Source organism: Zeugodacus cucurbitae, chromosome 5 (assembly GCF_028554725.1).
Source record: "Zeugodacus cucurbitae isolate PBARC_wt_2022May chromosome 5, idZeuCucr1.2, whole genome shotgun sequence".
Classification (NCBI taxonomy): Eukaryota; Metazoa; Arthropoda; class Insecta; order Diptera; family Tephritidae; genus Zeugodacus; species Zeugodacus cucurbitae.
This window is the reverse complement of record NC_071670.1, coordinates 3,528,190-3,550,058: the sequence shown is the minus strand read 5'-3', so window position 1 is coordinate 3,550,058 and position 21,869 is coordinate 3,528,190. Positions and strand designations below refer to the sequence as shown.

Below are 21,869 nucleotides of genomic sequence, written 5' to 3'. Positions count from 1 at the left end.
TTACCTTCATTAAAGTAGAAACTGACTTTGAGAATTATATTCCTAGTCGACCTAGCTAACATTCGCTTTGAAACTTAAGGAGCGCTCTTAGATTGACAGTCCGTCGGGTACAGATAGATAGAAGTCGGGTATAACTATTTCTCAACCCGAGTGTGTTGTAACCCAGTCATATCCATTAAAATCATCAAATATTTGTTATATACCATTCAAGCTTCACTCGGCTTAGACGTAATTCGTTTATTTTGTTCATACTTCACTTCGTTTATATAATTTCTTAATAAAAATATCTAAAGAAAGACTTACATAATATTTTAAAATATTCATAAAAACAGTGCAAATTTTCGCAAATAGAAACAATTTTAAAACTCAAAATTATAATAAAAACCATAATTTCTGTATATATACATATACATATATTCATTTACATATACAATTTATAAATTACTTCATATGTATGTAGCTAAATAAGTAATTTCGTGCTACATTTTGTAGTATAGTTGTTGGAATTTCGCGTAAACGCATTTCCGTACGGCCCTTTACTTCTCCACCAATGTGTATGTATATATGTATAATAATTTATGCTGCACCTTGTTCAGTTTTTCGCTATTGGTACTGCATTTAATACGAATCGTTTAACCCAATATCCGTTTGTAGCGTAGAATCTGAGCGGCATAAGCATACAATACATACAGCAAAGTCTTTAAATTAAACCTAAAACATAAACAATGATTAGTATCATATAATGTTACAATTTATCAAAAAACATATCGGCTGTATTAAATACGCACATTTTTCATTAGTTGCATGCCCAGCAGCCTTCTCTGTTGGTCACTTTTCCGTGCGGAAGAGCTGTGTTAAGCCCGAATTTTGTGTTATATCGACAATGTCTGTATTGGCTTTAGGTGCACGCGCCTGCATTGGTGGTAAATTGAGAATTTCAATTTGACGACTGAACATTTGATTTACGCTGCGTCCCACTAGGCGTGCGGTCATCTTCTTAAACAAATCTTTCTTGGCTTTGTCCACTTTGTTGCCCTTCAAGGGTGCCACGCTTACTTTCTCATCGAACTTCTGTATATCCGCCGCATTGACGTTTGGTATGCTGCGCAGCACATCGCTAAGTATTGGGAATTTGGGGCGCAGCAGCTCATAGAACTGCACACCGAGCGTAATGAGTCCGGCTTGATTAGCTTCGTGCATGCCATGCACTTGTAGGCCCTGTAACACAGCTTGGAATGCGGTCGTAGCTTTGTGTTGATCCATTAATTGCACCTCGCTGGTAGCCAAAAACCGCATCACTGGCGCTACCACATTTACGGCCTTCATACTGCAGCCGCTGTCTTGCCAAGATAACGCAGACATTAGTGTCATCAGTATGTAATTACTCGTTGCGTCGTTGCGTAATAGCTTAGCGCCTAAGTCGCTGATAATATCTGACAGCAACGCCGATTGTGCGGCACGCGTATGTGTTGTGCCATCCATGGAGTGCTCTTCCGGCTCCATAGCAACGTCAGTTATGTTTGCAGCGGCATGTACACCGTCAGCGCCAGCACCAACCAGCGCAATCTTCAACACATCCAGATATTCACGTGTCAGAGCACGATTCAGCATATCTTCCAGCACCTCTTGTGTGTCATTTGACTCTTCATTCAATTGACCCGATTCGTACAACGACGATATGTATGTCCAACGTTGTATCAAGTGATAGCACATGAATGGCGCTAAATGTGCAAATATTGGAACTAGCACCGTATCGTAGAAGGCGGGTGGGCAAGAATACACGAATGGTTTGAAAAAGACGCGCACAATGGGCCGCAGCCTATAGTCGGGCACATCTTCCAATGATGCGAAAACGCTATTGATTAACGCATCTGCAATTCCTTGTAGTTGATAAAGATCACGTCCCAGCGAGGGGCCGGCAGAGCCCATCATGTGATAGCAGCTTTCATATAGCAACGACATAAATTGTTGTATGCGGTCCACGGTGCTGGTCATCTTTTTAACGGTTGGATCTAGAGGATCGGCGGGCGGTGTACACACGCCAAGCAAGGTTTTTTTCTCATGCTCTAACAACGTGTAGACATTGCGGAAATCCTCCGAAAGCAGCGACATGGCTTGCGGACGATAGAGCTCGTTGAGTACACGCATTAACGCGAGTATATGCGGCAGCAGCGGAATGACATGCGGTGTGGCTGGATTACGACAAATAGGATTTCCAAGCTCTGTGAAGCCAACCACAAAGCCACCGCGTGATGCACGATCCGGATCGTCAGGCCAGGTGCAACGTTTTATAACAGCAAGCACCACATTTAATGCATCCAGCATGTGGCCACGATTCAAACTGTGTGGATCTGACTGAATTGGCGTTACTGCGGGTTTGTCCAGCCCCACGAACTGTATAAAAGTGTACGGCGATTTGAAAACCTCTGCGAATGTTGGCCAATGTGGTAACGTGTCCTTCATTATGTTCGACACAAATACAGTCTGTCGCTCATAATCGCAAAAATGATTTGATATTAACAAAAGAGCCTCCTGCAATGTGGTTCGTTCCATTTTATTCAGAGCTTGTCGTGGATCTTCAAGTAGCGCTCTTACATGAGAGTTGATCTGATCGAAAACCGGTAGCAGCAACAAAGGGTATTTGTGACCCAATTTCACCATCAACGAGGCAGCATGACGGCGTAAATTTTTTGTGGCTTGCGCACGAGTTGTGTCCGCATTCGGTTCGGTGGGATCGCAAAACACGAGTGCTTGGAATATACGCTCCAGCACACGTGGCAATAAAGATACGCCACTCATTGCTACGCAATTATTTGGCGTTATCTGACACGACGACATACTGAGGAATACGAAAAGCGCCGAAATACACGAGAGCAGTATGGAGAGTATTAATGGATTAGTGGTTTCTACTTTTAGGCACTCTTCCAGCAAACGTAAACCGGATTGTACTGATGGACGCTCCGAAACGAGTAGTATACGACTAAGCACACCGTCGATAACGCATACCAATGCCTCCCATTCCATATAGACAGGATCTTGCACCGAACAATTTGCATTGTTTCGTTCAGCATGTGCTTTGGACAGTCGTGCATTGAGCCATTGTTCACAGTAGGTAAATGTGACAATAGGTTGAACGAGCGTTGATTGACGAAAAACCTCCAGAAAGTCAGTGCGGCACCGGTAATAGAAAACGGCAAATTCCTCTTCGCTATCATATTCTAAGCATATATAAGCGCCTGTCGAAATTGTAGTGGGTAGCGTACGAGTGCTGGGGTATAATGTTTTAATAATGCGCGGTCCAATAACTGCTATTAATTTTGGAATGTAAGGAACCACTGCGGCATCTTTGGAAATGGCATCGTGTTTCAATAACACATTCCAAATAAGTGTTGCACCATGTGCCACCGTTAGCGAAGGATGGCGCGCAAGTAATAGCAAACATTCAAGAAAGATTTCAAAGTTTGGTGGTCGCTGTATGTTGCCATCTTCTTTACCCCAAAGTATGACAATTTGTTGGCCCAAACCACTTAGCATATTTAGCAGCTTTTTTAAAAAGTTGTGGTTTTGTTCCAAAGCGGTAGCGTTGGCAGCATCGGGAAGCATTTGGCTCGCTGTGAAAATGTAACGCATTGGTTCCTCGCCGAACAGCATCAGCAGCGGTTTTCGTTCTTTCACCTGACCCTTGCGATTAGTGATTTGTGAGAGGCACTCAGCTGCGTTGCATTGGAATGCTTTATCGTTCAACAAAATGCAAAGAATCTGCAGCAATTTACAATTATTTGACGTAATGTGGTTCATGGAAACCCATTCGGCGAAACCAGTTAGTGTGAGTAAAACCACTTCGACCACGCGGCCATGCGCATTAGCCTTTTGAAAATTGCCAATCGCAGTGGCTTCGCGGAATTTCGTAACATGTAATTCTATAAGTCGTTGGAAAAATTCGAATATGTCATTCATGTTGTTGGTTAACGCCTGATACATATCCTTACGCCGCTGATTCGATTCAATAGTTTGCAGTAATGCAACATCTTCTACGAGACGTAGGAAAACCAAAAGCACTAGTTCAGTTTGAGGTTCACCTTTATTGCAAGCATCTGATAATTCAGATAGCAGCGTAGTCCATTGTTGTGGCCATTCACGTTTTATCATTTCCACAATTATGCGTGATACCGCATCTTTCAAATGCGCTAAACTAGCATCTTCCGCCGGACCTACCCCAAAATGTAATAATTTCATGGCGTTCTCCTTTATGAAGAGTTTTTCTTCTTGCGATATGCTGTTCCACTTAAATTTAATTGTGTATTCCATTAATTGCAAACCAAAGTGTTTGACATTTTGCCCGAATTGTTGACCGCTGGCTAAGTAAAGTCCTACTTGTGCACATAAAGGTGATTCCTCTTTGAATCTTTCACATGCCATATATGCTTCCATACGTGACTGTTGTGCTGTATCTGGGCGCATTATTAACTCCACCGCATGTGCGAGCTCTTCCCCAAGCGCGGCTACATTTCCACGTTGTGTCATTTTAGTTCCTCTGATCCGCCAGGGTCGTTGATAAATTACTTATCTTCAACTGATCTATGATATATGTATTAACCACTAAATTAATGCATGCTGCAATCGTCTTTCAAAATTTCATCTATACTCACAGATATTACAAGTCTCGTATATCGGCACACCACACACATACAAATTTTGCAAAATTTTATTTCCCTTTGAAACTCTATGGAAATGCCTGATGTGTGCGGTATGCAAAATTTCGTCTTTTGAATACTCCTTCCTCACCACCACGCCGCCGCCTTTTATATTCTTTGCTTTTGCTTCGTTTTATCTTTGCGCGTGTACCTGCTACAAATCTTTCACCGGTGAACTTGTTAGTTATACAAATAGTTTTACATTCAACGTGTGATTTAGTAAAACGTCTTCTTCATGCAAAAATTATCTGTAACAAATTTTTCATAAAAGAGACAGACACCTTAAAACAAATGTGCTAAATTAATTTGTTGGAATTTCTATACAGAAGAACACAGCAAGCCTATCTCACCTTGTGGAATACAGGGTTTGAAAGTGGTTTGAAATGTCGATAAAGGACTACTCCCTTTTGACACATACGCAACTCGTAGTTGTGTCTTGACACTTGAAAAATGTCAGCACAATAACAGAAAAACTAAAACATATCTAAACAAATTCAATCGCTTCGTGGTTTGGCAAATATGTGCGAATTAAATCTAAATAAGAAATATGTCGAAAAGGTCGTTAAAAATTATTAACTCGATGAATTTAAAATATTTTATACCTTTTAATACGAAAAGTGTTTATTGCGCAAGCAACCCTGTCTTTGAAAAAGTGTTTTGTAGCGCCAAACTCAAATGTCAACTGAAATGTTTGCGCCCACTGAACATACACAGCCGGCACGGAATACGAAAACGGAGCAGAAAACATAAATTCCATATGAAATCAGCGCGGCATGAATATAAGTTTTTTAACAAAAATCTTTAGAAAGTGATAAGGTTTGCAAAAATTCGCATAAGTTTTAATTAAAGTGAATAAATTGTGAAGTTGTTACTTATGGAGTGGTACGAAATTGCAGTAGATGGTGGACGCACTGTGAAATTCTCAACGAGAGTGCCTCATCTGGGCGCTGCACAGCATCAAGAGCAAAAGCAGTTAGAACAAGGGGATAACGATGCAGTGTCTGAAGAAGAGTGCTTAGGTAAATATTGTATAAATTTAATAACAACTTCATAAAACAACTAATAAACCATATTGTCTGTCCAACATACAGAGCCACAACAAGGAGGGATCATAAAACGCGGTAATTGGTGTTGGCTATCTAGCGGTAATGAATTAGAAATTCGTGCGCTACGTACTGGTCAGACTATTGCCACATATGAATTTGTGGAAACACGAGGCTATGACAGCTGCTACATACGTTGTGTAGAGGAATTATTTCCCTTTAATAACGAAACTGTGCTTTTGGCTGTATGTTTGGATTGTTTTAGTGCACCCGGTCGGAGTTGTAGTTTTATAGCAATATATTCAATAGAACATAGTCAAGTTCTGAGCTGTATAGAACTGCCACTACACATTACCGCCGCAGCTTTCGTAGGTGAAAATTGTTGTCGACGATCACTATTGCAAAATTTCGATGGTTGCCTTGCCGTGGGCAGTGAAGAAGGTGTTATTTTACTATTGGACTTGAATATCAACAAAATAATAAGCGCATGTGATGAACGTGTGAAAGCACCAACTAGACAATTAACTAATGAAATAACGGCTTGTCATATATCGGATTATAATTTGCCACTTGCCGAGATACATCGTTCCTTTCAACGTGCGCGGAATGATAATGTACATTTTGGATTACAAGTAGAGGGTGAGTGCTCAGAAATTACTTACTTTTATATGTAAGGTCCTTTGCTGCCTACTTGGCAGTAATATAGAGTAAACATTAGATTATAGCGCTAGTTACTATAAAGCAAATGCAAAAAAAAACCTTTTAAAATTTGTATTTAAACCATATTTATTAAAAAGTATTTGTTTATATTTATTAAGCTTAAAATAAGCCACGCAAATTTCATTTCTTTCTTAAACTTGAATCATTTAAACAGTAATTTTTATCTGTTTAACATTTTTGTTATTTGAACCATAAAAACAAAGAAGATAATAATGTAAAGCTACTTTTGGAAGCCTAAGTAACTTAAATTCTTCATGCTCAATTTTTGCTTTTGAACACAAAACTATAAATTGAAAATAAAAAACGAATTTATTTAGACAAAATTGTTAAGTGAAAAAATCCAATTGGAAAAACTCAACGGTTTCATATGTATAAATCAGTACGCGTAAAAGTGTTTGTATGAAAAAATAATGTTGTTAACACTCAGCATTTAGTCGTCACCACTCTTCAGCTCCACGTCAAGCATACCGCAAATCATATAAGACAAGTCATCCGTAGGATCCCCGTCATCCCATAAACCTGCCTGACCCACTTCATTGAAATTGTCGTAATTAAAAGTCATTGCCATCTGATTGTTGCTCTCATCACCACCGCTACTTAGATCCATCAACTCGTTCGCCACCTGCACTCTGTCTACAGTCGACTCTGGCAGGCGTAGTAAGATTATACTATCGATATGTTTTGTCGTCATTTGTGCTAGACCATGTTGCGTGCGTAGATGTTTGATTACATTGCGACGATTTAGCTGCATATAATTACATAACTTACAGACGCGCATCTCAATTTGTCTAGCGCGCGCATTGTATATATAATCTTCGAGTAGTTTGCCACGCTTTCGACAAGGTTGATTTATGTGTGCCATCATTGCTGAACGTGTTGTTTTCCGTGTATTGCAGCCACTGCAACGAAAAGCGTATTCTCCTGTGTGCATCGAATAATGCTGATACCAATATGGTATCTTGAAACAGCATGTCTTATTGCAAAACACACATTCCGCTGCATATTGTTCCTGCCCGTTCATGTAGGGTCGCATTTCCAAAATTTGTCCACCCTGTTTGCGCAAGCGTGCCAATGCGGTTTTTGGTAGACGCGAAATGAAGACTTCACAATCCGGGTGCTCATTAACATAGTGTGACACGGTGCGTGGAATGCGTTTATTACAGATTTTACACCAATCACTGCCGGCATGCCAATTGACGTTGACGTTCTTGGGCACATTTTCATCCGGCTCCAGCAGTAGTTCATCGTCAATGCTAGTCGAATCGCCAGACGTGCTGTCGCATGTAATCAACTCTGGCTCGTTGCGCTTTACTTGCGTTTTCAAATTGCTGAGGTCCTGCTTACGCGGTCGTCCACGTTTCGGTCGTGGCGCATCTTCGTCCTCATCCTCAATGACAATTGTGGTTTTTTCAGCGCGCTTAGGTGCGGCTAACAAACGTGTTGGCACTACTTTGTAAATGCGATGTGAACGTGGTTCGTCATCTTCAAGGCTCTGCTCATCAACGTCATCGATGACGATTTGACTATTGGCGATGGTAGCGGTGAAAACATTTTTACTGCGATTTATTGTGGAACCAACTGAAAAATAAATTATTTTTAATAATTTTTTTTTTTTTTTATAAAATTTAAATGCAAATTTACCACTGTTAGTAATGGCAGTTGGTGTTTTTCCATTTTTGCCACACAATGATTTGGCAAACATTTCTAAGTAGGCACTTTCAAAGGATTTGACTTGTTGTTCACGTTGTCGCTTCGCTTCCAGCCGCTTCTCTTCTGCCTTACGTTGCACCAAAGCCATCATCTGCTCATCTTGTCTTCGCTTATCAGTGGCAGCTTTCTTCTCAGCGCTAGGCGTTTCGTCATCATCCACTTCCTCTGGCTCATACAAAAAGGTTTCATCGTAACAACGTGTACGGTGTTGTCGCAAGGACTTGCGCCGTTCCCCCTGCCCCACATTACTTTCCTCCACCTTTTTCTCGTAGTATTTGGCCGGTGTGTATTCCTTATCGATTTTATTTCGTTTCTTCTTATCATCAATGATATCATTGGTGCCGCCATATTTAGCAACCAGCTCTTCATATGTACTCGTGCGCATCGTGATACGGCCGGTACGCGCATCTGTCATCAATGTAACATTGTTACCAATTTGTGTGCAGGCGTCGGTGCAAAAACGCATGCCTTCGCCCGACAATCGGCAGTCATTCAAGAAGAACGAATTGTACAATTCACGTCTAAGCTGCACATCGGCAGTGCCATTGGATGTGCAGGCTTTAATATTGAGCGCAATACGCAGGTCCTTGATGCGCAGGAATGCCCGGTATTTGAGCGCACTCTGCAGCAGCACCAAGCACGAGTGTGAAACGATCTGCTGCGGATCCGCGAAATTGTCGATGAATTCTTCTAACCAGTCACGATATACACGTCGGCCTTGTTGCTGTGTAATCGCTAATGGTGACCTCAGCGAGTGTGTGGATGAAGAAGGTTGTGTGGTTGCGTCCTCCTCCAACTCATTGGAGTTGGTGGTGCGTCGGTTGGCATAGAACGCATTCGGTATGATAATATTTTTGTTTGAAAGTGTCGCGGCGAAGGCGAGTGGATTATCGCCTGTGGTGGCAGCGGCCGGCAGTAAATTTACTGCATTCAAGAAGTTTGACTGTGGTGTCGGCTTGAAACTGGTAGGTGGAAGATGTAAAACACTTCTGGGAGTTTTTTGGTTAACACCACCGGAAGTGGCTGACTTGGTTGGCAATACCCGACCAACAGGCGTTGTTGAAATACGAGTTGAAACTTGACTAAATTTTACTGATTTGGGAGCATGCGACGTCGGTAACAATGTGCGTTTTTTGCCCATTGTAACAGCTGGTATTTTTAGCAATGCCCTGCTGCCAGTTGCTGCGTTGTTACAACGATTGTTAGAATGTTTTGTGTTCTTGCTGCTGACTTCATCCTCATCAGAACTGTCGAGCAGATTTATTGTCTCTGTAATAGATTTAGTTGTTTTAACAATGCTTGTTGTAGCCAATAATGCACTGGCGTTGGTTTCTTGAATGCGTTTTTCTTTGCAAACATTTTTGTTGACAGTAGACGACTGCGTAATAGTTGTAATGGCAGTTGGGTCGACAGGCGTCTTAACGCCATCCGATTCATCTTCATCGTCAGTATCCAAACAAATAGGCGAATTACGCGATTCAATGATTTCCACATCGTCATCATCATTAGTGTCTGTCGAAAGTTTTTGCCCATCTTCTACACTATTTACAGTAGACTCTCTCGCGGCTACTAGCGTGCTGTCATATTGACCAAGTGGATCAGCAATATGTGTTGTTTCTTCAAATTCTGGCGCATTATCAGTCTGTGTATGCATTTCGATAGCGAATTCTACATGTGCAGAATTATTCTCCTCTATGCTGCATGTGAGCGTATCGCTGCTTTCCACAACCTCTGGTTGGCCTGCAGCACGCGCTTCTTCAGATGTACTATATTCGTTATCATTTTCACTTGGCTCCTGGGAACATTCACTAACATTTCGTTTACTTGCGTCAACTTGTATTGTTTCTTCCTCGTTTTCGTTTACTCGATTACCTACTAATTTCGCACTGTTTTCAACGCACGTTTTGTTAGCTTCGCTTTTGTTTTTTTCACCACAGTTGATAAGATCTTCTTCATCATCTTCCTTTTCCTTACTTTCCTTATCTTCCTCGTCATCACTGCTGTGTACCACATAATCGCCTTCATCCACTGAATCTGGTAAAATCATTTCATCTTCTACAGTTTCTTCCGGAATTTTGATCAACTCAACACCTTCATATTCTAACTCTTCAGCATCTTCCGTTGTAATTTTGCTGTCTTCAATTTGAGTTTGTTTTTCTTCAGTTTGCTCAACGATTTCCTTAACTTCATCGACATTCTCTAATTCAGTGCTAACTTTAGAATTCAAAGCTACGTTTTGTTCAACGATTTCTTTACCTTCATCGGCATTCTCCAATTGAGTGCTAGCTTTAGAATTCAAAGCTGCATTTTTCTTCTTATTAACTAATGTGCATTCGTCAGTTGCATCCGATTTGTCCTGATCGTTTCGCAAACCAATATTTTCTGACGCATTTATCTTTATTAACACCTCTTGTTCTGCAGCGTCTTTGTTACAAATGTTTAATTGTATACTATTATTTTTGTCTTGTAAGGTTTCATCAGTATTTTCAATATTTTTGTTAACTGTATCAAAGGCTTCGGCACTTTTAAATTCGTTACCGGTTGCTTCATTAATTTTGCTACATTTATCCTGGGATTTAATTATATTTTCTTCCGATATTGGCGTTTTAATTTCAACTACACTTGTAGTTGTATTGGAACTAGTGTGCTTTGCAGTCTCCAGACTTTCCTTACCATCCTTATTGCTTTCATTTGCATTCTCACACTCCGCTGTTTTACTCAAAGTGCTGCACTGTAAGGGCAAATGTCATTTTTTTTTTAATTGCATTGTTAACAGTGTAAACAATTTAGAATAGAATTATAGCATAGTAAAAGTAAAATTCATTATTTTTTCATTTACATACCTTATCATTATGAATATCATCATGATTGTTACTATCAACCAGCGCTGTCGGCATCAGCGCCGGCGTCGTTGTCGGCGCCAATGTCTTTGTTATATCGTTTTGTAGTAATGCCGCATATTTATCCAGCTCTTCAGGTGTCAAACTGCAATATATATCAAAATTATGAAAAATAATAGCTTAGTAGCAGCTTGCATTTGTTTGTTTATACCTGTCATCTAGAGCTGCTTGTCCACATAATAATCGCTGTAGTATTTTCAGTTTCTGTAGTTCTTCGGTGTTATCTTCTAGTAAAATTGTATTTGTAATACGTTGTTCCAAGTAGGGCAACAATTTTTGCATTTCATTGACTTTTTGCATATAGTCATCTTGTTGTTTTTGTGACTCTGTAACCGGCCCCATAATACTGCTAATACAATTCAGCAGCAGGTAATCGGTTCAATTGGTCTTTGTATGTGTTGTATGTTGTTTGTGTATTTTAGTTTTTTCCCCAAAAAATGTGCCGATGTTTACATGAACACTTTAAAATATTAATTAGAATCTAAAAAAAAAAAATATTTTATTTTAATATTTTCTCAATGGCCCCAGCTTGGGAGCTGTTTTTAGTTGTAATAAAGAAAATAAGTGGAAATTACAGTGAGAAATAGTCTGCCATTTTAATTGTTTGCATTCGAAGCCAAACTGCTGTGTCACTTGCAAATGTATGTGTGGGTTAATTAAAGTGTGTAAGCAGGGCAAATATTAAACCCACATATATTCTTATTATGAAATACTAAATAATATTATTATTTACTATAATATAAATATAAACTTCGTGGTTTATTAAGAAAAAAAAAATTTAAATAAATTTCGAATTTCCATCAAATAAATGTGTATAATGAAAAATCACAAGAATTATAAAATATATTTTTTTAATGTTTCTTTTCTTTTAAAATTCGTGAATTAAAATGTACGAATTTAAATACTTTATTTATCATCGTCAATATGGTCTTATATTACCTGTAACATAATGTAAATATTACAATATTTTAATGTTGATATTGAGCCCAGCAGTTTGGCTTCTAATAAGGAAAAATATAAATTTTAAGCACACACGCAGAATCGCAGCAGCAACAACACATATAGAAACTCATACAAACACACCTTTACAACAAAGTAGCTGCTCGCATGGTCGGTTATTATCGCACTGCCGCCACTAGCAGCCAGGCATCCCCTAATAAAATAATAGTTGAAGTTGCTGGTGCCCTCTTGGTAGAGGCGCCTCTGTAGAATATACGTATATATTTTTCCTACGCTACTGCGGCAACGCTTGTATATTTTTGTACGCTATGCGTATTTGTTTGATTACCACTACTTAAAATTGCTGAAATCTTTGGATGTAGCGCGAATTTTTTTATGTTTTACACCTTGCAGTATTAACAATATTTTTTTCACTTTAAAACAACTACATTACACTCTGCACGCACAACCAAAAATTTTGCTACTAGTCTAAAATTTTTCATTAAATTGCCGCTGACAGTGTTTTAGTGCGTCAAATTGTAAAAAGTATAGTACGTATTGCAAAATGTAGTTAAAAAAGTAGTGAATTTAAAAAGTAGTAAAATTAAAAAAAAAAAATTTTTGTTGTAATGTTGTAATTAAATATTTAATTTGAAAATAAAGCTGTAGAAACAATATTTATGTACGAAATTAATTAAAATTAATAACCTGCTACGATTTTTAATATGTATTTTAGCTACTTGTAAATGAGTTTGTATAAGGTAGTAGTAGTTTAGTAGCAAAGTAGTAGCTGCATAAATACTCAACTGCCACACTATTAAGCTGTGAAAATTTTACACAGTGTTGCATTTGCGCTAAATCCCAGTTATGTTTTGATAAGTTGACGTAAGGAGAAATGAAAAGTTTATTAGTGAAAAATATATTTTTTTAAATAAAGTAAACAAATTTTATTTTATTATGTATAATTTATTATTTTATATTTATAGTATGTATGTAAAGCACAAAAAAAAAAACAATTATCAGTAAAAATATGAAAATAAAATTATAATTATCACAAATTATAATTTTTTTAATGTAATAAGCAATTATTTATTTATATTAGTATGATATTAGTTATTAAAGCATGGCTTTTTTATTTTTGGTAATTAAAATGTTACCATTTCTGCCCAATCTTTCCATAAAGTCATCGACACTCCTTGCACTGTACAATGCTTACTGCCAATCGACTTGTCGCTGGGTCTGGCAATCGGCCTGGAAGATGGACGGTTAGCTTTTTATGATTTGGCTGAAATGCAAATAATACACATAGCCACGCCCAAACCACAACAAGCAATCACACCAATAGTAAAGTTATGCTATCTGGAACCCTTGGATGATCCACGACATTGTCTTTATGTCTGGGCAATGCACGAGAATGGCGACAGTTTAAGCGCAGTATTACATACGCTGATTTATGATAAACGTTTGTCGGAAAAGGATGGTTTTTACTACTTCGAGGTAATTAAAGCATACGGGTTTCTACATTTTAAATACAACTTAACCATTTATTTTTTAGTCCTTCCTTACGGGATCAGCACGTCTGCAACTACCATTGGAGAAGAGCAAAAGTATTGCGATTGGTTGTCAGTCAATCAATAAAATTCAAAATGCTAGTCTTCAAAATAACGGTGTTAATCTCAATACGACTCAAACCGAGGAAGATGGTTATTGTTTATGCGCACTCACCTGGTATTCCACGCAAGAGGAGAAAAATAAACTACTCATATTTGATTTGAATCAATGGTATAAAGAAGAAATGCCATCTAGTATTATGAATCAGAAATGTCCAAGTTATTTAGCCGGTTACGTGCTGAGTGGGCGACAATGTGCGCTTAGCGCATATCTTAATCCCAGCACTGTTGCGCATTTCAATTCGTTGCAACGCTTCGAAGAGCATTTCTATCCCAATTCGCTTAGTTTTGGTGAGTATTGTGTGTGTATATATTTACCAAAGATTTCGTAGGTCTAATTGTATTTGTTTATACTTACAGATTGTCTCCTCTTACTGCCGGACAGCTCGCTTGGCTACACCTGGATTGGTGCACAGAATAAAATCATCAATGTGTTGCGTGCCAGTAATTCGAGTATTTTTCTTGAGCCGGATATGTATTTTAGAGAGATTTTGCGTACACGATTATTGCCGCAATTCTGCGAACTGAATGTGGATTCGACATTCTCGCGGGTGTGTAAAAATTAAATAATGTATAGTGTCATGAAACAGTTATGTATATTCTAATTAAGATACTGATTCGGAAACTTTTGAATATCATATTGTTCAAACAGTTACGTATTAGCATTTTCGAATTAAAATATGGGGAAATAATGAAAGTTGCTACAACAAAAACAACATGTTTTATGTTGAGGTGTTAGCCTCATTATTAGAAAAAAAAACAATGAAAATCTGTAAATGAAATTAAATTATTTTATATAATCATAACTTAAATCCCAAACCCAAGCATATTAATTTAAAAATAACTATTTACGTAGCTCGCCATCTTTGAAACAATTTTGTCCGTCGCTTTGGAACACAACTGTTTCAGTCTTCTCCGCGATTGTGCCAAATGTTGGGCAGACGGCAGTTTCATGGGTTGCAACTTTACTGCCACCACCGGCATTTCACTGTCGACACTCACCGATTGGATTTGGAAACGTGCAACCGATATTAAGACACGTTGTAATGACCTCTCAAAGGGTCTCTTCGACTATGCCGGTTATCCATTGGATCAACGTGAGCAAAAAGAGTTGGGCTTCTTGACGCGCCAATTGAAATTGTTGGGCGATTTGCTTAGTGAGGTGTTAACCACAGGCAAACGCTATATACCCGATAATGGTGAGCAATTATACTAATATTACGCAACAAAATTTATTTTAAGCTCGTCTATTTTTTATACCAGTTTACCTCACACTCGAAACGCAACAGAAGTCATTGAAAATGGCCTCCGAGTATCAAGATGTACTACTCTGGTTGTTGAATATCGGTTTATTACCGGAAATGCAGGAAAATCGTAATAATTTTAGCTCATACAAACCATATGGTAAATCTAAAAATGTCCACAAGTCTAACCAGCCTAACGCAAATACTATACAATATCCTTATGATGATTTGAAGAATCTCTATGCGCGTAGACGTGAATTTTTTGCACGCAGCAATGATAATTTCATCTCCAAGAAGACTGGCAGTTGCCGTTTGCTCTTCATCGACGCGCTTATAGCGCACGAATGTAAGGGAGATGGTTTGCGTGAATGTTGGCTGGAAAACGGTGGCACTGGCCTCTATCCACCGCCATCGATTGAGGCCATGTTGCGCGTAATGCTTGTGCCGGAAATGGAATTTGAAAGTAAATGTGCAATTTTATTGTACTTCTTTTTGGATTTACACATGACCATCGACGAGCAGGCACATAAGGAGATAGTCGATAGTTTTGTTAAATTTCCAAGCGTTTTCAAGCTGACTGTCACATTGATTAAGACAGTGCAATCGCTTTGGAATCTGGATCATGGACTATTTCAGGTAAGTGTTATAAGACTCTAGCGTAGATATCAGATGAATTTAGTTGAAAAATATATTATGTGTAGTATTAAGGCTTAAAGAAAGAAAAGTAAGCCTTTATTTATTTTTTTTTTAATAATTTTACAAATTTTTATTTTTTTCCATCCACATCTAGCCCGCCGTCGACGAGTTCATATCACCCTTCAACAACAATCAAACGTATAGCCAATGGATGCTGGAACTACTCATTGAATCCTTACTAACCCAGAACGCCGCACATTTTGCCTTGCGTATACTCGAGGCACGTCCCACCCTCATTTCGCCCGTACTCAAGTTAAAGACTCTCCTCGCAAATAAGCTGATTTCGGAAGCTTTTCATTTTGCACGCACCAAACAGGATGACACACTGCTGGAGCTCTTCTTCAAATGTTGTCTTTGCGCTGGCAAGTATGGCGTCATACGCGATTTGGCGCTCAACGAACGTGAAGGTCAATTGGTGCAGCGCATACTGCGTAGCAGCAAAACACTTGGCGCCGAAAACCTACATTTCGTTTATCTGCTGCAAAAGTCCAAATATATTGAGGCCGTCTCCTATATGGATGAACTATCGCGTACGAAGTCACTGCGCGGTCACTACGGTAACGAGAGTAGCATTGCAGGTAATACTGATACGCCCAATCTTGTGCTATCCGCCTTCAATACAACTATGGCGCCGGTCACGCAAGGTTTAACCGATGTCTACTTTCGCATTAAGAATAAAATCAAGAAAAAAGAAACGGACAATCGTTCGCCTGTGCCGCTAAGCTGTCAATTGATTAAACAGAATGCCAACAATTTGCTAGGCGGCATCTATCACAGCTCGGCATTGAGTGCCCACTTTGCCACCTACTACTGGGGCGAAATTGATAGTGATCGTCGTGAACGTAATGGCGCGCCGCCGCCTAACTCGTTGCTGAGTGCGAATAATGCGCCATTCCTGCGTAAACCACAAGTGGATGCCTGTCACTTACAGCTGGAGCAATCGGCGCAGACTGGCGTCTCATATCCACAGCCGTACAGGGCGACCGAGAAGCGCACACTAGTGGAGCGTGAGCTCGAACAAGCTGACGTGCCGGATGACGTGTCGAACATTATGTTAAATACGAATATGCAACCACGTAAACGTCGACGTTTACTCGGTCAGGAAATCGTGGATGACTTGAGTCATTTCATGCAGTTGAACAAATCGGCTCAACATCTCACAGCACGCGGTTTCGATTTGAAGGACGTTTGCGAAGCAAAAGTGAAAGTGAGTGAACCAACTGCCAACGCCACTACTGAATATCTGACGCAGCCGCTGAGCACACCGCGGCGCCGTTTGGTGGCTTGTGATGAGAGTCGTGGCGATTTGTCTGTCGCTTCGGAGTTGCACAGCATTTTGAAGACCAGCAATACGCCAGAAAGAAGTTTGCGTGCGCACAGCGCGCGCCGAGAGCTGCACACAGCAATGGACGAAAGCAAAAATTTGCGTTTCAACTTAGAGGTCACCAATATAGTCGAGGAGAAGGAAGAGACAGCCGCTGAGAAGCGTGACATGGCAATTAAGCTGTCGCAAGCAGAAAAAGTATGCGCTCTCAGTGCAATTAATAAAGATCGTGATGAAGTTGTACGCATAAGACGCGTAGTAACTACAACGGTAGACGACGAAAGCGTAGAGAGTGTTAGAACTACTGAACAGTCTGTTAAAGTAGCGGAAGTACCGAAGGAATCAACACAAGAAGATGTTGAAATGGCTGAAGACGATGCAGTGGACGAATTACTCATTGAGGTGCGGCATGAAAGATCACCAGCAGTTACACACTCGCCAATCACTAAACACAAATCCGTAGCGCGTGCCGTCTCTGTCGAGTCGAATGCTTCAAAAAATAATAAATCTTCAGTGGAAGACGAGGATGACGATGATGAGGATGAAGATTTCTTCTCGCCCCTGTCCTCACGTAATAATTCCTTGCTAATGGATAGTGTGCGTTCACCGATTTCATCGCAACTCAGCACATCAATCAGCTCAGCCTACGAGACGGCGACGTCAAAATTGTTTCGCTTTAGTGGCCCACAAGCGCGTAAACCACTTGCACGTCTTTCAGTCGAACGTAGTCAAAGTCGTACGCCGGAAAAGCAGACGCCTTCAGAAGAGAATATTGAAGAATGTGAAAAGAAAGAAAGCGAAGTTGAAATTCAAAAGTCTACGCAAAGTGACATTGCTAATCAACCAAGCAGTGGTTACGTAAGCGTGTGTTCCTCGAGCATCTCAAAAAGTGTCAGCACCTTGTTCACTGACAAACCGACTTTTCAGATCAAATCCGTTATGTCTTTAGCTAGCAGCGACTTTGTGCCACACAGCTCGTCATCGAAAATAGCGGCTACACAGTCAAAGTTCAACTTTGAGGAAACAAAGCCGCTGACACACCGTGGCAAGCTCTCGGAATGCAGCACTATGGTTGGTAGCTTCAGTGTGGAGGAAAGCGCATTTGCAACAGAAACGGACAAAGTCGATGAAGTCACAAATGATAGAAAAGTTTTTACACAGTTTAAGACGCCTACTGAGTTAGCGCATCCAAAGGCGGCGCACCCTTTACAGGCCGATACTACGCTCGGCATGAGTTCATACGATTTTACAATGCCCGATACTAAGTCAGAACATCTTCTGGACTCGACAAATACGGCAGAAGTTAGCGTCAAGCATAAGAATGTGAACTTGAAAGTTATGGAAACTGTTGAAGTGATGGACACGGATGAGCAAGTTGAGGATACACAAAATGTCGCCGTCACAACTGAGAGTGACTTGCACTCAGATGCTTTCGGTTTACCGGTGCAGCAGCAAACAACAGACTGGAATATTGATGAAAGCGAAGATTCCAATGATGTAGTTGCCCTCTATGAGAATAAAAGTGAAGCTGTTGAAAAGCACAGAAATTATCAAGCCGCCAACGACAGTGATAGTGATGTTATTATCTTATCATCTTCTCCATCGTCGCCGAATATACATGGCGATCAAGCATCTGATACCGATTCTGAAAGCGATGATGGGGACGAAAACGCGTATGGAGACGATGGAGAAGAGGAAGACGAAAATGAAAGTGAAGAGGAAGATCGTATTTATAGCAAAGATGCGTCCGAGAGTTCAAGTTCGTCTATAGAAATTATTGAAGAAAGTAACAGCAGCGCAGGTAATAAATTCGAGGAGGAGGACAGTAGATCAATAGCAGAAGAACCAATAACGGTAACAGTGTCCGAGGTTGTTGCATCTGTTGTAATGGAAGATGAAAACGAGTATCCAGAAAGTAAAGCAAACGATGAAGAGGAAATTGTAACGCATACAAAGGATGTCAGCAACGAATCGTCGATGCACAGCATCTGCGAATCAGTTGAAAGTGAAAGCCGAATTGTCGTAGAGGAGATCGCAGCGTCTTGTGTTGATTACGAAGAGTTAGTAATGCGCGAAACTGTTATATTTGATGAGTCCGAAGATGGAGAACGGACTTCGTCTTCTAACACTCAAGAGTTGAGCTCATATTTTAGCAAAAGTGTAATAGCACAGAAGGACGGCGAAATTATAATTGAAGAGTTGAAAGTGAGCGCTTATAGCGCATCCTCGAAAGAAATTTATGAAGAGCTTGGTGACGATGTGTTTTACTGCGACGCCGAAACGACAAATGATAGTGTTGAAACCAATGAAGCAGCCAGTACTTCTGCCGGAATCAGTAAGCGAATATCAGTTGCCGAAAAGCCAACGGGCGAGTCTGCAGAAACCGACGATGTACCTAAAGTCGAAATTGATGTGCCAGTTTGTTCTGAAACTGCTATCAGTAAGCAAATATCGGAGGTTACCGAAAAGCCAGCAGACGAGTCTTCGGAAGCCGCCGATGAACCTAAAGTCAAAGTTGATGTACCAGCTTATACTGAAAATGCTGAAACTTACATGGAAATAAAAGGAAAAGAAAGTGTAGAAGAGACGCAAGTCACTATCGCAGTCAAGAATGATGACACAAAAGAATTAGAAGAAGAGGAAGAGCAAATTAAACTGCACGTGGATGAAGACCTCAGTGAGGCTGAAGCTATGGATGTGGAGGAAGGTGCAACAGACAATACTCCGGAACCAAGTATCTCGGTGACAGTAGAGAAAGAAAAGCTGGTAGAGACAGTTACTAAAGTAGAAGAACTGGAAGCCACAACACTACAATCAGGAGTTGAAAGTCACCAAAAGCCAACACTAGCTGCGGAAAGTCCGAAAGACAACCAACTTGAGGAAAAGCAAGAAAGTAAAATGGAGCATACTGAGAAACAAACCTCGCCACAAAAGTCTTCCGAGCCCACAGACAAGTCATTGAATTCAACACAAACATCAGTTTCCATTGAAGTGAATTCTCTGAAACGTACACGGGTGACTTCACCATTAGAAGAAAATGAAACAGACAAGCTTTCGTCCACACCTACTCGTGACCGATACAATCGTCGTGGCACTTCTGTGCCTCCACCTCCGTCAGAATCTGCGGTTAATACACCAATTGAGGAAGTTAGTACACCACGTCGCAATACTCGTGGCATTTCAATGCCACCACAGACCACTGCACAGCAAGAAGAAGAAGCTTCGGTGCATACACCAAGTCGACGTCGTAATAAGCGTGCAAGCTCAGTTCAACCCAGTGAAGAGAGCGCGGCTCAGCCTGGCACGCCGCGCACTCGCCGGAGCATTCGCGGAGTATCAGTGCCGCACGACGTTGATGAAACGGCCAAAAGCAGCACGCCTGTGCGCACCGGACGCGGTACATCAGTGCCACCACCGGCGACAATTGTGACACGTCGCCGCTCAGCTTTGCTTGAGGCCATCAATGAAAGTACACCCATAGTGGACTCGCCATCGACGCGTACACGCTCACGGATACGCTTAAATTCGGTCGAAAGCGAATTGGATTCGTCAATTGTGAGTGGTGGTGGTGAACAGGCCCCACAAACCAAACGAACACGCCGTTCTTCAGTATCAAGCAGCGTTTCCGAGCAACCAACTACACCTAGCAGCAGACGTACACGACGTAGTAATATAGCAGCTACTGTGCCTGCTACAGTGGCAGAGGCTACCACCGAAGTTGGTACACCTAGAAGCCTACGACGAACAACTCGAAGAGTGAGTATGAATGCAGAAAACCTAGACGCAACGCAACCACTTGAAGAGCACGAGCATGAAACTGAGGAAACGTCGGAGTCCAATAAGACTACCACTGAATCAGCTTTATATTCGTCAGCTCGACGTTTGACACGCACTCAGTTGGCCATGATGGAGAAGTCGGCAGCACTTATTAAAAATACAACCCTCGAAGGTTTGCGTAGTGGCGATTCAATATCATCACCCACAAATAAGCGTGTCAGTAAGCGGCGTAGTTCGCGTTCTACCGTGCCGGATAGTGATGATGTCGAATCGATTTCATCGCACGTAAGCAATGTGTCTGGTGCACAAAAACGTCGTGTGACACGTAGCTCCATGAAGGACAAGGTACGTAATTTATATGTCCTTTTACTGTTCAAATCAAAACTTTAATTTTCATTTCTTCTTATTAGGAGGACAATGATGATGATTTGGCCAGTATTGCGAGCTCAGTTGGCAGTGAACGTGCACCTAAGCGGCGCTCCAAAGAGTCCAAAAACTCTCCAAATACTACTTTGAGTACCATTCAAGAAGATGAAGCAGAAGGTCGGTATATATTAATATATTACATATTTGTGTATAACTGATTTTGAAATTTTATAGGGGAAGCGGGGCAAAAGAAGCGATCTCGGCAGTCCAAGAAAAATGTATCCAAATCGCAAGGAGAACCCAGTCCCTAAGATCAATATTGTTTTATTAATTAATACTTTTGTTGTTGCAATGTAAAATTGGAGTAAAATACCAATAAAGAGAATAGCCATTGGAAAATTTCTAATACTATAAATTTATAAATTTTTTATTCAATTTTGAATTTTGTTTTAGTTTCTGAATAAAAATCTGAAAATCTTATTTTTTGTGTTTTTTTATCTTTCTCTTAAACGAATTTTTGACTTTTATTAATATGATTATTAATTATTATTAATATATTTGTTATTAATTTTTAAATTCAAAACTTCTTCGTTAATAAATTTCATTATTTATTATTATTATTTTTAATAATTTATTATTATTATTTTAATAGTTTATTATTTTCATTATTCATTAATTTTTTGTTATCAATTCAATTTTTTGAAGGTTTTGCATTTTTAACATTTTCAAATAATTCTGCATTTTGAGAAAATCTTAATTTTTATGTTATCTTTCTATTAAATTTAT

At 40.0% G+C, this 21,869-nt stretch overlaps 3 protein-coding genes across 4 annotated transcripts; 1 reads left to right on the top strand and 2 right to left on the bottom strand.

The window, feature by feature from the left end:
- Window positions 1–203: 203 nt before the first annotated feature.
- On the bottom strand, window positions 204–5,060 carry LOC105208658 (exportin-5). Of its 2 annotated transcripts, none has more exons than XM_011178636.3 (3): window positions 4,650–5,060; window positions 789–4,599; window positions 204–711 (listed from the first exon to the last, which is right to left on the bottom strand). In XM_011178636.3, the coding sequence occupies exon 2, from the start codon at window positions 4,522–4,524 to the stop codon at window positions 829–831; it is 3,696 nt and encodes a 1,231-aa protein (XP_011176938.1). In that variant the 5' UTR covers window positions 4,525–4,599; window positions 4,650–5,060; the 3' UTR covers window positions 204–711; window positions 789–828. The 2 variants fall into 2 exon arrangements, with proteins under 2 accessions (XP_011176938.1, XP_011176939.1); XM_011178637.3 differs by having other exon boundaries at window positions 789–4,578.
- A 308-nt stretch (window positions 5,061–5,368) lies between these two features.
- LOC105208660 (protein ELYS homolog) lies at window positions 5,369–21,563 on the top strand. The gene is made up of 10 exons (XM_011178639.3): window positions 5,369–5,713; window positions 5,786–6,376; window positions 13,190–13,503; window positions 13,562–13,967; window positions 14,037–14,227; window positions 14,533–14,875; window positions 14,940–15,556; window positions 15,711–21,062; window positions 21,128–21,260; window positions 21,318–21,563. The coding sequence occupies exons 1-10, from the start codon at window positions 5,569–5,571 to the stop codon at window positions 21,392–21,394; spliced, it is 8,169 nt and encodes a 2,722-aa protein (XP_011176941.2). The 5' UTR covers window positions 5,369–5,568; the 3' UTR covers window positions 21,395–21,563.
- Window positions 6,748–12,522, bottom strand: LOC105208659 (uncharacterized). Its single transcript, XM_011178638.3, has 5 exons — window positions 12,151–12,522; window positions 11,219–11,548; window positions 11,011–11,152; window positions 8,099–10,898; window positions 6,748–8,035 (listed from the first exon to the last, which is right to left on the bottom strand). Exons 2-5 carry the CDS (start codon window positions 11,407–11,409, stop codon window positions 6,888–6,890), a joined length of 4,281 nt encoding a protein of 1,426 aa, XP_011176940.2. The 5' UTR covers window positions 11,410–11,548; window positions 12,151–12,522; the 3' UTR covers window positions 6,748–6,887.
- Window positions 21,564–21,869: the final 306 nt, after the last annotated feature.